This window comes from Mirounga leonina, unplaced genomic scaffold (assembly GCF_011800145.1).
Source record: "Mirounga leonina isolate KUSES-001 unplaced genomic scaffold, KU_Mleo_1.0 Mir_176, whole genome shotgun sequence".
In the NCBI taxonomy this organism is placed as follows: Eukaryota; Metazoa; Chordata; class Mammalia; order Carnivora; family Phocidae; genus Mirounga; species Mirounga leonina.
In genome coordinates this window covers 9,079,452-9,093,969 of record NW_023270454.1, presented here as the reverse complement: position 1 = coordinate 9,093,969, position 14,518 = coordinate 9,079,452, and the positions used below count along the sequence as shown (strand labels likewise).

Below are 14,518 nucleotides of genomic sequence, written 5' to 3'. Positions count from 1 at the left end.
AGGAAGGAAGGAAGGAAGGAAGGAAGGAAGGAAGGAAGGAAGGAAGGGGGGTGCCTGGGTGGCTCAGTCAGTTAAGTGTCTGACTCTTGATCTCAGCTCAGGTCTTGATCTCAGGGTTGAGTTTAAGCCCCACACTGGGCTCCATGCTAGGTGTGGAGCCTACTTAAAAAAGAGAGAAAGAGGTCTCTGTAATTTTTAAAAGTACTGATTAAATGTTGAAGTGTTAATACATATTTGCTAAATATATTATTAAAATTAATTTTAGTTATCTCTTACTTTTTAAAATGTGACTACTAGATAATTTTAAATTATGTGTCATTTACATTATATTTCCACTGAATTGTGCTGCTTTAGAACATTTAGCTAATGGCAGCAACAAAAGTCATTATTTTGAGAGATTTGCTTACATAGCTAGCTATCATTAGAAGAATACCTAAAAATCAAAGTTCTTTGCAGAAAAACTGCTAGCTAATAAATGCTGAAGGAATGCTAAATAAGATCAGGATTATTTTGCAAACCCTAATGGAATAACTCATTTAGGTAAGCATCAATTGATGCTAAGACCACTGACAAAAGGTTGCTGTAGAAGAGGATATCCATCCAGTGGCAAAATCATGCCCTATAGATTATTTACAAACTGCAAAGACAAGAACTGGTGGTCATTACTTTAACAAATGATCAAACTTAGCATATGATAATGCTACAACCTGACATTACATGCCTCTTGATATATGAGGTAAATGTTACTGACAAAGCATTTTGCCCTAATGTTTTATTGTGAATTTTCAAACACACATACAGCAACAATGAAAGAATTTTATGATGAAAATCTATACTCAATATTTTACTCAGTTTATCACATTATCTATCCATCTCCTTATCCATTTTATTCTGATGCATTTCAAAGTACATTGTAGACATTACCTACATGCCCTTTCTAAATAATCTATGAAGTGTTCTTGCCAAAAATGTTTAACCTGAATCTAATCAAGCCTCTAAACCTAACTTCTAGTTTACAGGAAATACAGGGGCTATAGAGGAATAAGTTAATTGATACTAAGAGGAAACAGAAAAATCCAGAATATGGGACATTCTGTAACATTAGATGGTTTAAGAAGTGTATGTTATAAAAAAAAAGTTTGAATGACTAGATTTAAGAGTCTAAAGAGACATATAACAAATTCCAATTTGTCCACCTAAATCATAAATCACTATTTTTTTCAGATACTATTTAATAAAAAACCCATTCTTGTAACAATTAGAGAAATATGAATATAAACTAGATGTTAGATGATATGGAATTATTATTAGTTTTCTTAGACGTGGTAACAGACTGTGGTTATGCAGGCGATTACCTTTTTCAGGAGATGAATGCTGAAGAGAAAGAGATGTATTTACATGCATATACATACATATATAGATTTTTAAATTTATTCATTTATTTATTTTCTAGGGATAAGGCAAATATAGCAAAATGTTAACAATTATTGTATCTAAGAAGAGAGTAAAGAGGTATTCACTGTGCTGGTCTTTCAACTCTTCTGTACATCTGAAACACTTCAAAATAGAAACTGGGGGGCAGGGTAGATAAAAAAAACTCATTGTAGAGAGGCTGAAATGGTCTGTTCTGTTTTGTTCTGCCTGGGGCTTTCAGATCAGGAATGTGATCTTTAAAAAAAAACCTTACCACACACACATACACACAAATATGTTTCTCTAACATTATTTCCACCTCAGAGTCAATGCTATTATTAGCTAAGTCTTCAATATGCAATATTCCAACTGATGATTTAATCTATAATAAGCAAAGGCTTTAATGCTGTAGTATTACAGAAGACAGTTCTCATCGCCACCAGTCTGTGTAATGTATAGATGAAAGACATGTTGCCACACAACTTCAGACTTTATATACCACTTGTTAAAAGTATCCTACCATAGATCTTGCCTATTTCTGGCAACTTCAGACATAAAGGTTTTGGTGATCTTTTTCCTTCAGATTTCATTCTACTTTCCAACCTATTGCTGCTTCCAAAGTTATCAGGGCAGCTTCACCCTAAAGTCCAAAGACATGCTCATCACCCAGGTAATTAGAAATAGAAAATCATTAGCAGAGATCACTGGACATGGTATAGCAATAACTAAGTAAAAGTATGAAATTTACATTACTAACATTTACAAAAATAAAAAACCAGGTATGTGATCTTACATGTGTACCTACAGTCGAAAAAAAGAAAACAGCCACTGACAATTATGACCTGTCTTCCAAAGTATCATTAGAAATAGCATATAACCTGGAAACAAAGAGGTGCCTTGGAGGAATGAGTGAAAATGACTAGATAGTATTAGACACTAAACTAAAAAACAGTATAATCAGGGCTTAGGTTTTACAGTTAATGCTCTTTGGGCGAGATTGGGCACATTCAGGGTGGTATGGCCAGAGACAAGAGTGCTCTTTGGGAAAAAGGAATAACAGTAAAGTATGAAATCACCTTAGTGAAGATCAGTCAGCACAGATTTAATAAAGTAATTAATTACATTTGTCTTGTTTCAGATGCAATAAAATAAGGAAATGATATTTACCAGGGTTTGTCTTCTCAAGTTGATACCATCGGTAAAATGCTCTTTTCTTCTGTTCACTCAGGTCTGATCCCTGCTGCAACAGCCAGTGAGAGATCCGGCTCTGACTGATACCTGTGGAGAAAGAGAAACAGCTGTTGCAGGTACTGAAAGTACAGGGAAGCTGAGGGTTCTGTTGGTTCTAGGTTACTGGGTGCTTTATTCTCTGTGTTACTCTATAATGAAGCAACTCGAGCAAACTCTGTAATACCGGATTTCTTTGTAAAGACTGACTGCACTGTCTAGAATATACTCAGAAATGATCTACTAGAGGTCAAAGCATTTTATTAACCAAGACGTGAAAGTGGTCTCTAAAATTAATCCATCAGCTAGGTTCATGTGAAATAAATGAAGAGATTCCTAATTACTAGTTATATGTCGGAAGTTGATTAGATTTGTACTCCTACCACCACCACCTGCAGCCCAATCCTGGTTGAGAATATTAGAACTTTTACCAGATACTGAGAAGAAAGGGGGAAAAAAAAAAATCAAGCCAGCAAGTTTTGCTATTCATGATCAACACTGAGAAAAAAGATTTAGGGCCTGAGAAAGGAGAAGTCCTTGAAAACGGCATCTTCAATAAAGTTTCTGGCTTATTTGTTAATTCATATAGGCATTTTCAGACTCGTTACTATTACTACAGATAACAAAGAATTGGAAGAATTTTAGTCTTATGCTGCAATACGACCTCTTAAGAAATCTCAAGAGGTAAAGACATTTTTCTAAGACACAGACTTATAAAAAAACTGAACAGAATATAAAGCAGTAGTTTTCAGCTACCTCTAAGAAGTTCTTGACAGCAATTAATTAGAAATGTGAAAAACCTCCACATGTGAAAGTAAAAAAGCATGACTAAAACTTAACAGTATGAGAATCACATGCTTCTCTGGTCATTATAGCTATTCCAAAAATGAATAATTCAACATACAACTGGCAAAAGCAAAGAATAATAGGAAAGATAATACTATCTTATGCGCCTATAAGGCACTTTCCAAAAGACTATTCAGCTATCATAGAGGGTTCACAGTATCTAAATTCTCCCAAGGAATTACGTATGGTAACTGGATGGCACTGAATGCCACCTGTGCCAACAACTCTTTAAAGCTATAATGCACAACAGGAAGAGTGGTTATCAGGAAGTAACACATCTCCTAACATGAGAAGGAGCAGGAGGTCTGGTGATCACATTTAAGTCATTAAAAACAAGCCCCCAGAGTTTCATACTTTAAAAACCTATGTTACAAGAAAATTGGGAGGAAATTGGGGAGAGGAGATTTGTTAAAAGAGAGGCTGGGGTTTGCATTATGTTTCTCTGATTGGAAATACCTTTCACTTTCAAAGGGTGAAAGTCAAAACAGTTTTCCAAAACCTAAGTGATCACGCTCTCAAGTAGTTCACACGGTAGTTTCCCGGTGGACTGAGGATCTATGTGATGCGGGTGCGGCAGCTAGCACGGTATGCTTGTTCTAAGAGAATGCAAATTATTTTGGATAACTAAATTGGCTGTTTAGCAATGCTATCACCAAAAGTCTAGCTTCAGACATTATACTACTTTTTACATTACTTTTAAACAGGAGTGAAAAAAAAAACCATTCACCACCATAAAATCAAAATTGGTTTTCATGTCATAAAATGAAACTATTTTATATGGATTCTTCATATTGGTACCATACTACTCAGAAACAGAGGAAATTTGAGAAAAATCTGTTAAGGAAAAAAAAAATATACAGAGATTCTGAAACTTCCAGGATTGACTCTTCTGCACACAGGTCACAGAGCCCACTAGATATTGGAGCTGTCCAGGTTCTGGCTGTGCTGTAGGGAAGGAAGAGGGCAAATGCCCATCAAAAGGAGATTAAATTATGGTCTATTCACATAATAAAATACTGGGCAGACTTTTAAAATGTTCTAAAACAGCCATCAGAAACAAACACTAACACAAAAACAAACCAAACAAAAAGCCATCAATCCCAGGTTCTGGCAAGGAAGTAGAGTAAATGGAATTCTCACACTGCTGACAGAGGGGTAAGATGTCAGGGTCACTTTGAGAAACAACGGGGCAGTATCTACTAAAGGTGAACATATGGATACCATATGGTCTAGCAATTTCTTTCCTTGATATACAGCACAGAAATTTGCACATACTCAATAGAAATGTGGGGCAAAAGGCATGTACACCTTGTATACATACAGACCTACAGAAGCACTACTCATAATAATCCCTAATCTGAAACAACTCAAACACCCATCAATAGGAGAATACATAAAAATCATGATTTATGCATTCTACTAAAGACTACCATACCAAATAGAAAAGGGATAAACCACTGCTACATGGAACCACATAAATAAATCTCACAAAAATAATATAGGCCCCCCAAAAAGCCACGAACATAAAAAAGCCACACACGACTGTATGACTTAATTTATATACAGTTAAAAAACAGACACAACTTATCTATATATGAGTGGTTACCTATGGATAGGAAGGTTAATTAACTGGGAGGCAGTATGAAGAAAGGTTATCAACATCATTACTGATTTTTTTTTTAAAGATTTTATTTATTTGAGAGAGAGAGCAAGAGACAGAGAGCGCGTGCGCACACACAAGCCCATGAGCAGGGGGAGGAGCAGAGGGAGAGGGAAAAGCAGACTCCCCGCTGAGCAGGGAGCCCTGAAGGATGCAGGGCTCCATTCCAGGACCCTGGGATCACGACCTGAGCCAAAGGCAGACACCCAATGTACTGAGCCACCCAGGCGCCCTGGTATCGTTACTGATCTTGATCTGGATGGTAGTTATACATGTGTCTTCATTTTGTAAAAGTCATTAAGCTTGGATACTTTTCTCTGTATATATTTCAATTAAAAAAAAGTTCCCCCCAAAGTCTTCAAAATTCTATGCAATGTTTAAAAAATAAATTGGTATGTATCAATATGGAAAGGTGCCCACGATAGAAATGAAGAAGTATATAGTCTTACGAATATATTTTTACATAATGTACATTCTGTTTTGTACAGTAAGTAACAAAAGCTTACACATAGCCAAAGATACACAGTAGGAATTTAGAGTGGCAGACTCTTCACATTGCATACCTTTATATTATTTTCTTAATCTTCCTACAAATATGTATTAATTCATTTTATTTTTAGCCTTTCCCTATAATCACTTACATGCTTTACTGGTTTTAAAAACACTGTAATGAAGTTAAACAACAGATATGTGCAAAAAGAAGTTAATTTCAGCCTTCTCTTGTCAATTCCCCTGAGGTAAGCAATGTTAAATGTTAACATATATGTTGTTCCACAATTTTCTCCATGTGTAATTATTAATTTAATAAAACAAAAGGAAAGAAATAAAGAATATCTTCCCTATCCAGTCTTTTGTGTGAGGAGGAAATAATGTCTTCCCTGTATATTTAATACCAGTTTTCATATAACAGAGAAAACAAAGTAATAAAGCAAATAGTTTTTTTCCAGAAGAGGCACTATAAAAACTAAATATGTACAATAATAACATTTTGCAGTGATTTTTCTTAATTAGCAGCTTGCTAATAAGTAAGTTTCCTCTAACACTCATCCTTCTGTGCCTGGTCCAAGCCTTTGGAACTTCAGTTGATCTAGGTGTCAAAAGGCCCTGCTGCGGGTGCCTGGGTGGGTCAGTCGTTAGGCATCTGCCTTTGGCTCAGGTCATGATCCCAGGGTCCTGGGATCCAGCCCCACATTGGGCTCCCTGCTCTGCAGGAAGCCTGCTTCTCCCTCTCCCTCTGCCACTGCCCCTGCTTGTGTTCCCTTTCTCACTGTGTCTCCCTGTCAAATAAATTTTAAAAATCTTAAAAAAAAAAAAAAGGCCCTGCTGCTTTTCTTTACTGTCTGCTTTGGCACTTCTCCTTGGGAGAAAAATTCCCTAACTCCCCTCCCACTGCTGAAAAAAAAAAATCATTCTCCACATTTTTTAGCTCCTCAAAACCTCTTCTCCACCTTTCACAGGGCAGAAGAAAAGAAAAAGTCACATATAACTTTCATAACTCTCTTACACTGAGATACTAAAATTAACCCCCCATTAATTTCTTTCCACTAAGAAACTGGTCACATTGTATTCAAAGGATGAAAAATGCCAGTCTCATTCACATTCTTTTCCGAGCTTCAGCTTCATCATGCTCCTTCCAGTTCCTCAAATGCCATGCTCCCTTCCACTAGAGGGCTCTCTCCTACAACCCATTCTGGTCAAAATCCCTAATACCACAAATTTGAATGTTTTCTCTTCCTTCCACTTCCTGTGCAATGTGACGCTACTGACCAATCACATCATCTTCATCCTTGAAATGTGAGATACACCTATCCAATGCAACTTTTTGGTCAGCTTCAGGGACTGCTTTGCTAGCTCCTTACAGATGTTAGTGTCCCCAGGGTTCTATCTCTAAGAATCTTCTTTCATTCTATTTATACTCTTTCTTTGGTCATCACAATTATCAACAATCATGATTTTAAAATTCTAAATGCCAATGACTTCCAGAGCACCAGACTCTTCTTTCAAACCATCTGCTAGATAGCTTTATGAGATTTTCCCACAGGTCTTCAATATTGTTAACTTAATTTATATCTTCTTCTTTTAAATCTGCTCTTCTTCCTGGGGCGCCTGGGTGGCTCAGTTGTTAAGCATCTGCCTTCGGCTCAGATCATGACCCCAGGGTCCTGGGATCGAGCCCCACATCAGGCTCCCTGCTCGGCGGGGAGCCTGCTTCTCCCTCTCCCCTCTCCCTGCTTGTGTTCCCTCTCTCACTGGCTCTCTCTCTCTGTCAAATATATATATATATATAAATAAATATCTACTCTTCTTCCTGTGTCCCCCATCTCAATTCTACCTTCCACTCTACTCTTTCTTCCAATTCTCACATGATTACCATATCTAATAACTTCTTAAAATTCTCTTTATGTTCTCTCCAATCCTCATTCCTGCAGTTTGGAATCTCAGCCTTGTTTGCCTGGACAACTGAAATAACTTTGATAAGAGAACAAGCCACCTAAGATCCACAAAGACAAAATCCTCATGGTCAGATCCTTCTTAATTACAAGGTCACTTCACAGTTGAAAAAGTGAAATGTGATTTTTTTTTTCTTTAAGATTTTATTTATTTATTTCACAGCGAGAGATAGCAAGAGCAGGAACACAAGCAGGGGGAGTGGGAGAGGGAGAAGCAGGCTTCCCGCGGAGCAGGGAGCCCGATGTGGGGCTCGATCCCAGGACCCTGGGATCATGACCTGAGCTGAAGGCAGATACTTAACGACTGACCCACCCAGGTGCCCTGAAATGTGATTCTTCAGTAATTTTCTACTTGAGAACTGTAGTCATCCCAGTGCAATCAGAGTTGTATGTCAAAATTTAAAACAATTCTCCATAAAAGTAATTTATAAACATGCAGAAAAAAATTCCATCCTCCATCCCAATTTTTCTCTTATTTCCTATCCTAGAAGTTTATTTGGTGTGAATCCTTCCAGATTCTTTCCTGTGCACTTAAGACATAAACATGTACACATATATACAGCTAAGCTTTTTTAAACACACATTTGTAGTTATTCTATACAGAATAAGGAATGTTTCTCACATAATTGTAATTTTCTCATGTACATCATTCTAATGGTTACATGGTATTCTACACCACAATCCACTTACACATTTACCTATTATTAAACATTTCAGTTGTTGCTAATAGTTTACCATTGTAAATGATGATGCAATAAATACTCTATGCATATCCTTGTGCACATGAACGGATGTTTTAGGATTGATTTACAAGAATGGAATTTTTGGTTCATAGCATATGAGCACTTAAGTTTGTGACAGACAAATACCAGATTGTCCCCCAAAGAAGGCTGTGCCAAATTTTATACTCTAACCAATAGTGATGAGACTGTCTCCCTACATTCTCATGATTACTGAATACTATAAAACTTATTTTGAAAGTCTGACTTTCTTTTGGTAATACATGCTCATTATTTAAAAAGAATTATAAGCAATTTCGAGGAAAGAAAAATTAAGAAGAAAGCTAATAAAAAAACACACATCCAAATTCTTACCACTTAGAAATAACCACACTCATGATAAGACCATTCCAAGCATATGCAGACATATGATAGGCAGAAATAATTACTAAAGATGAACATACACATACCATATGATACGCTACAGAATTTTAAAATATAAAAACATAAAATTCAGTTTGATTTGAATGGAAGAAAAAATTTTTTAGTAAAGTAGAGTGAAAATAAAATATTACTCAAGTTTAGTAAATGCTTCTATAAGGCAAATAAGGTACTAAAAGAATGCATAAAGGCAAGGAAAAGGATTATACAAAAACATTAGGAGGTTGGAAGCATTACTTTCTACCTTGTGGGCAGTAGGTAATGGCTCCTGGCTAAAAACGCTGAGGAAATTAGCAGGCTGTGGTGGCCAGGCTCTAAAATGACCCCTAATGATCCTCTTTGTCTTCCTCCTTTTGTGTAATCCCCTCCAACCCTGTTTGAGGGTTCGTGTGTGCAACCAACAGAATAGGGCAGAAATGACAGTCTGTAACTTCTGACACTAGGTCATGAACAACATTACAGCTTCTGCCTTGCTCTCTCTCTGATCGTTGGTTCTAAGGGAAGCTAGTTGTCATGCTGTAAGACCACTCAACCTGACCTATAGAGAAACTCATGTGGCAAATAACTGAAGCATTCTACTAATAGCTACCCAAGTGCACCATCTTGGAAGTGAGTCCTCTAGTCTTAGTTAAGCATCCTTTTTTTTTTTTTTTTTAAAGATTTTATTTATTTATTTGAGAGAATGAGAGAGAGCAAGCACATGAGAGGGCGGAGGGTCAGAGGGAGAAGCGGGCTCCCCGGTGAGCAGGGAGCCCGATGTGGGACTCGATCCCGGGACTCCAGGATCATGACCTGAGCCGAAGGCAGTCGCTCAACCAACTGAGCCACCCAGGCGCCCTTAGTTAAGCATCCTAATGACTATAACCTCCTGAGACACCCGAACCAGAATGACCTGTCTAAGCTGCTCTTGGATTCCTGACCCACAGAAACTGAGATAATAAAGACTTAGGTTTCAAGTTGTTAAGATCTGATGTTATTTCTTACACAGCAATAGATAACTAATACACATACAAATACTATAATTTCCCCATCTTTCTCCCTGGCCTGCACACCTAACTCCTGATACTTGGAAGATATTTTTGCATAGTCAATGTTTATATTCTGTTCTAGATTCATAATTCCCATGGTTGTTTACTTATAGTTCTAGATTCAAATGGATTCAAGATTCACCACAGTTTTTTTTTTTTGATTCACCACACAGTTTATTTTTTGTTTTTAATCGAGGCATATTTTACCTACAATAAAGTACACTACTAATATATATTTCAATGGCTTTTGACAAATGTAAACACATATGACCATTGCTCAAATTAGTATACAGATTATTTTCATGCTCCCTAAAAGGTCCTTCTGTCCCTTTGCAGTTAAGTCCTAAATTCTACATTTTCAATTTAATTTTTGGTTGGTAAGATTTCTTCATCAAGAAGTTTTTATCACTACAGGTTTATTGGTGTTGTACTCCCCAGTCCTTGTATGCTTATGTTTGTCCTCCATGTTTATTTTTTGAGGACAACTCTATAAGGGAAATAATTTGGGAGGGATTAGTCTTTCCTTCAAAATCTGTTAAACAGGAGTGATGTCTGTGGGAATGGCAGAGTGAGGACCTCTGAAAAGCAAGTCCTCTAAAAAAGCAAGAAGAGCAAAAGATGCTCTGCCATAAAAATACTGGCAAAAATTGTCAGAATCAACTTTTCCAGAACTCTGGAACTTAACCAAAATTTTGCAACAATCCAAGGAGTGCTTATTCAAGAAAAAATGCTGAATTTTAGTAAGAACAGTTGTATGACATTCTAACCAGACCTACACCCATTCCCATCATCACAGTGGACTTGAAAACCAATATTCTTGCAATCACAGTGAAAACCAGGAGTGGCCGAATAGCCAATGGAGGGAGTAAAACAGGTTTGGAGTTCCCCAAAACACCATTCAAAGAGAACTGTCATTTTTTGACCTATCTGGCAATTCCCTGGAAACTCCCATTTGTAAGGCTCGCCCTTATTTGACCTGATTCACACCTTATTCAGCGTAAATAGCCTTTTGCCTAGGAGGGGAGAATGAAGGGAGGTGGTTTATTGCAAACAATCTGTGACAATCATTTACCATTGCATTAATATTAACTGAGGTAATGATGACAGTTGGGGCAAACAAGGAGCTGACCAAAATATTTAAAAAGCTGAGGAATGAGATGTCTATGAGTATCTCTGAAAAGCTTTGACATATTTTTGGGAAATCTAAAAGATTAGGCACATGTGTAGTACTGCGTACCTGCCCAGGTCTGTGCATGATCATAGTAATGTGCAAACACAGGAAAAGAGCTGTGAAAGCACCTAAGGTCTCACCTCTGGCCTACCGGGAGGCATGATATAAAGAGAAAGTGAAGGCAAAGGCAGAATTATGAAGTGCCTACCTGAGCATTAAAGGCATGCAGACCCCTCTGCAAAGCTGGGAAACTTATGGGCTCCAGGCATTTAAGGAAATCTCTGAACAACAATTAACTGATAACTAAGCTAACAAGAAACTTCACCACACCACAAAAAATACTGACTTTACAGGATTAGTTCAGGAAAGTCACTAAACAAAGAAAGAGCAACAATATCAAACAGCAACATAACAAAGCCAAGGATAGGGAGGAATCTGATTGCCAGATTTCCACAATTTATTACTTAAAAGTGCCCAGTTTGAAAAACAAAATTTATAAACCATGCAAAGAAATAAGAAAGAATGACACATACATAGTAAAAGAAGCCATCAATAAGTGTCTTTGAAGAAATCCAGATGTTGGACTTAATAGACAAAAATTTAAATCAGCTATTTTAAAGATATTCAGAGAAGTAAAGAAAAAAAATGTCTAGAGAACTAAAGGAAAGTTTAAGAAAAATGCCTCATCAAACAGAATATCATAAAGAGGAATCACAAGAAAGAATCAAATAGAAATTCTGGAGTTGAAAAGTACAAAAAGTGAAATGAAAAATTTACTAAAGAGGTTCAACACCAGATGTCAACTGGCAGAAGAAATATCAGTAAACCTAAAGACAGGTCAACTGAGATGATATATTATGAGAAACAGAAAGGTGAAGAAAGGGTATTTGAAAAAATAATGGCCAAATAATTCCCAAATTTGATAAGAAAACATTAATCTACAAGTCCAAGAAGCTCAGTAGTATTTAAGTAGGGTAAACTCAGAGATATCCATACCTAGAAACATAAATTGTTGAAAATCAAAGACTAAGATAAAATTTGAAAGCAGCAAGAAAAAAGTGACTCATTATGTACAAGGAATACTCAGTAAGATTAATAGCTGATTTCTCATTAGAAACTGTCAGAAGTCAGAAAGTAGTAAGATGATATATATTCCAAGTGCTGGGGGAGAGAAAAAGAATGTCAAACAAAAACTCTATATCCAGCAAAACTATCCTTCCAAAATGAAAGAGACATTAATATATTGCCAGATGAACAATAATGGATAGAATCTGATGTCAGCAGACCTGTCTTACAAGAAAAACTAAGAGAATTCCTTCATCTGAAATGAAAGGACACTAAATAGTAATTCAAATACACATGAAGGATAAAGAATGCCAGTAAAAGCCATTAAACATAAAAAACAGTATAAATTTATTTTTTTGTTTATAACTCCTTTTATCCTTATTTGATTTAAAAATGGATAATGCAGTAATTATACATCTAAGTTGGTGGGCACACAACATATAGCATGTAATTTGTATGACAATAATGGCACAAATCAGGGGGAGAGGGAATGAAACCATAAAGGAGTCAGGTTTTTCTATATTATTGAAATTAAGTTGCTATTAATCTATTCTAGATTGTTATAAATTAAATAATTCTAGTTATATAATTATAAGTGAATGGTAATCCCCAGAGCAACCACTAAGATAATAAAAAACATATAGTAAAAGAAATGGCAAGAGACTTAAAACTGGTACACTAGAAAATATTTAACACCAAAGAAGGAAGTAATCAAGCAATAAGGGGAACAAAACAGACATGTCATAAAAAACAAATGACAAAATGGCAGATGTAAATCCTACCTCATCATAATTATACTAAATTTAAATGGATTAAACACTACAATAAGAACTGTACATTGTCTATAAGAGCTGTACATTTTAGATTCAAAGACACGAATGGGTTGAAAGTAGAAGTATGGCAAAAGATATACCATGTAAACATAGTCAAATGAAAACTTGAGTGGCTACACTAACATTAGGCAAAATAGACTTAAAAAAAAATTTGTAAGGAGAGAGAAAAGAAGGCTATTTTACAATGATAAAAGGGCTAATTCATGAGGAAGATAAAACTAAATATATAAATATAAACAACAGAGCCCCAAAATATATGAGGCAAAAACTGACAGAATTGAAAGGAGAAATAGACAATTCAATAATAACAGCTGGAGACTTCAATATTCCACTTTCAATAACAGATAAAACAACCAGACAGAAGATCAATAAGGAAACAGAAGACCGGAACATCATAAACCAACTAGACCTAAAAAACAGACATTCCACTCAACAACAGTAGAATACACATTCTTCTCAAGTGTACATGGAACATTTTCCAGGACAGATATGTTAGGCCACAAAACAAGTCTCAGTAATTTTTAAATCATACAAAGTATGCTCTCCAAACATAACAGAGTGAATTAAAAATCAACAGAAAAAAACTGGAAAATTCACAAATATGTGGAAATTAACAGAGTCCTAACCAATGAGTCAGAGAAGAAATCATGAAGGATATTAGAAAATACTTTGAGATGATTAAAACACACACAGACACACACACATACACACACAACATACCAAAATATATGAAATGAAGCTAAAGGAGTGCTCAGAGAGAAATTTATTGTTGTAAATCTCTACCAAAAAAAAGAAAAAACACCTCAAATCAATACTCTGGCCTTGCACCTTAAAAAAATTGGAAAAAGAGCAAACCAAATCTAAGGCAAGCAAAACAAAGGAAATGGAATCACATAAAGGAGAAATAAATGAATCAGAAAATAGAAACATAATAGAGAAAATCAACAAAATAATAAATCGATTCTTTGAAATAGGTCAACAAAATTGAGAAACTTTTAGGGAGACTGACAAGCAAAATGAGAGAAGACCCAAAATTAAAATCAGGAATGAAAGAGAGGGCATTCCTACTGACCTTAGAGAAATAAAAAGGGAATTCCATGAACAACTATATGCCAACAAATTATATATAAACTAGATGAAATGGACAAATTCCCTAGAATAACCTACAGAACCCGATTCAAGAAGAAACAGAAAATCTATCTACAGCAAGTTAAGATATTGAATTAGTCAAGATTTCCCCCACAAAGTCAGATGGCTACACTGGTAAATTCTACCAAGTATTTCAAAAAGAATTCATACACACACACACACACACACACACACACACACACACTAACCCTTCATGAACTCAATAGAGGAGAAGACACTTCTCAATTCATTCCATAAGGACAAAAACAGACTAAGATACTGTAAGAAAACTATAGATCAATATCTCTTATGAGTACAGATGTAAATATCCTCAACAAAATACTTGCAAACTGTTTCCAACAACATATAAAAAGGATTATACACCAAGACCAAGTGGGATTTATTTCAGGAAAGCCAGGTTCACTGAACACATGAAAATCAATCAATGTTATATACCATATTAGTAAATGACAGAATCCATGGGATTATTTTAAGACACAGAATAAGAATCTGACAAAATCCAACATCTTTTGTGAT

The 14,518-nt window shown here is 35.8% G+C and overlaps 1 protein-coding gene across 10 annotated transcripts in view; it reads right to left on the bottom strand.

The window, feature by feature from the left end:
- The window catches only part of HMBOX1 (homeobox containing 1), a 213,475-nt gene that overhangs the window by 72,494 nt on the left and 126,463 nt on the right, over nucleotides 1–14,518 (bottom strand). For all 10 annotated transcript variants that reach the window (XM_035022645.1, XM_035022650.1, XM_035022647.1 and 7 more), the window contains one exon: nucleotides 2,581–2,691. In XM_035022645.1, coding sequence (XP_034878536.1) covers nucleotides 2,581–2,691 — 111 coding nt within the window. The remainder of the gene's footprint in view (nucleotides 1–2,580; nucleotides 2,692–14,518) is intronic.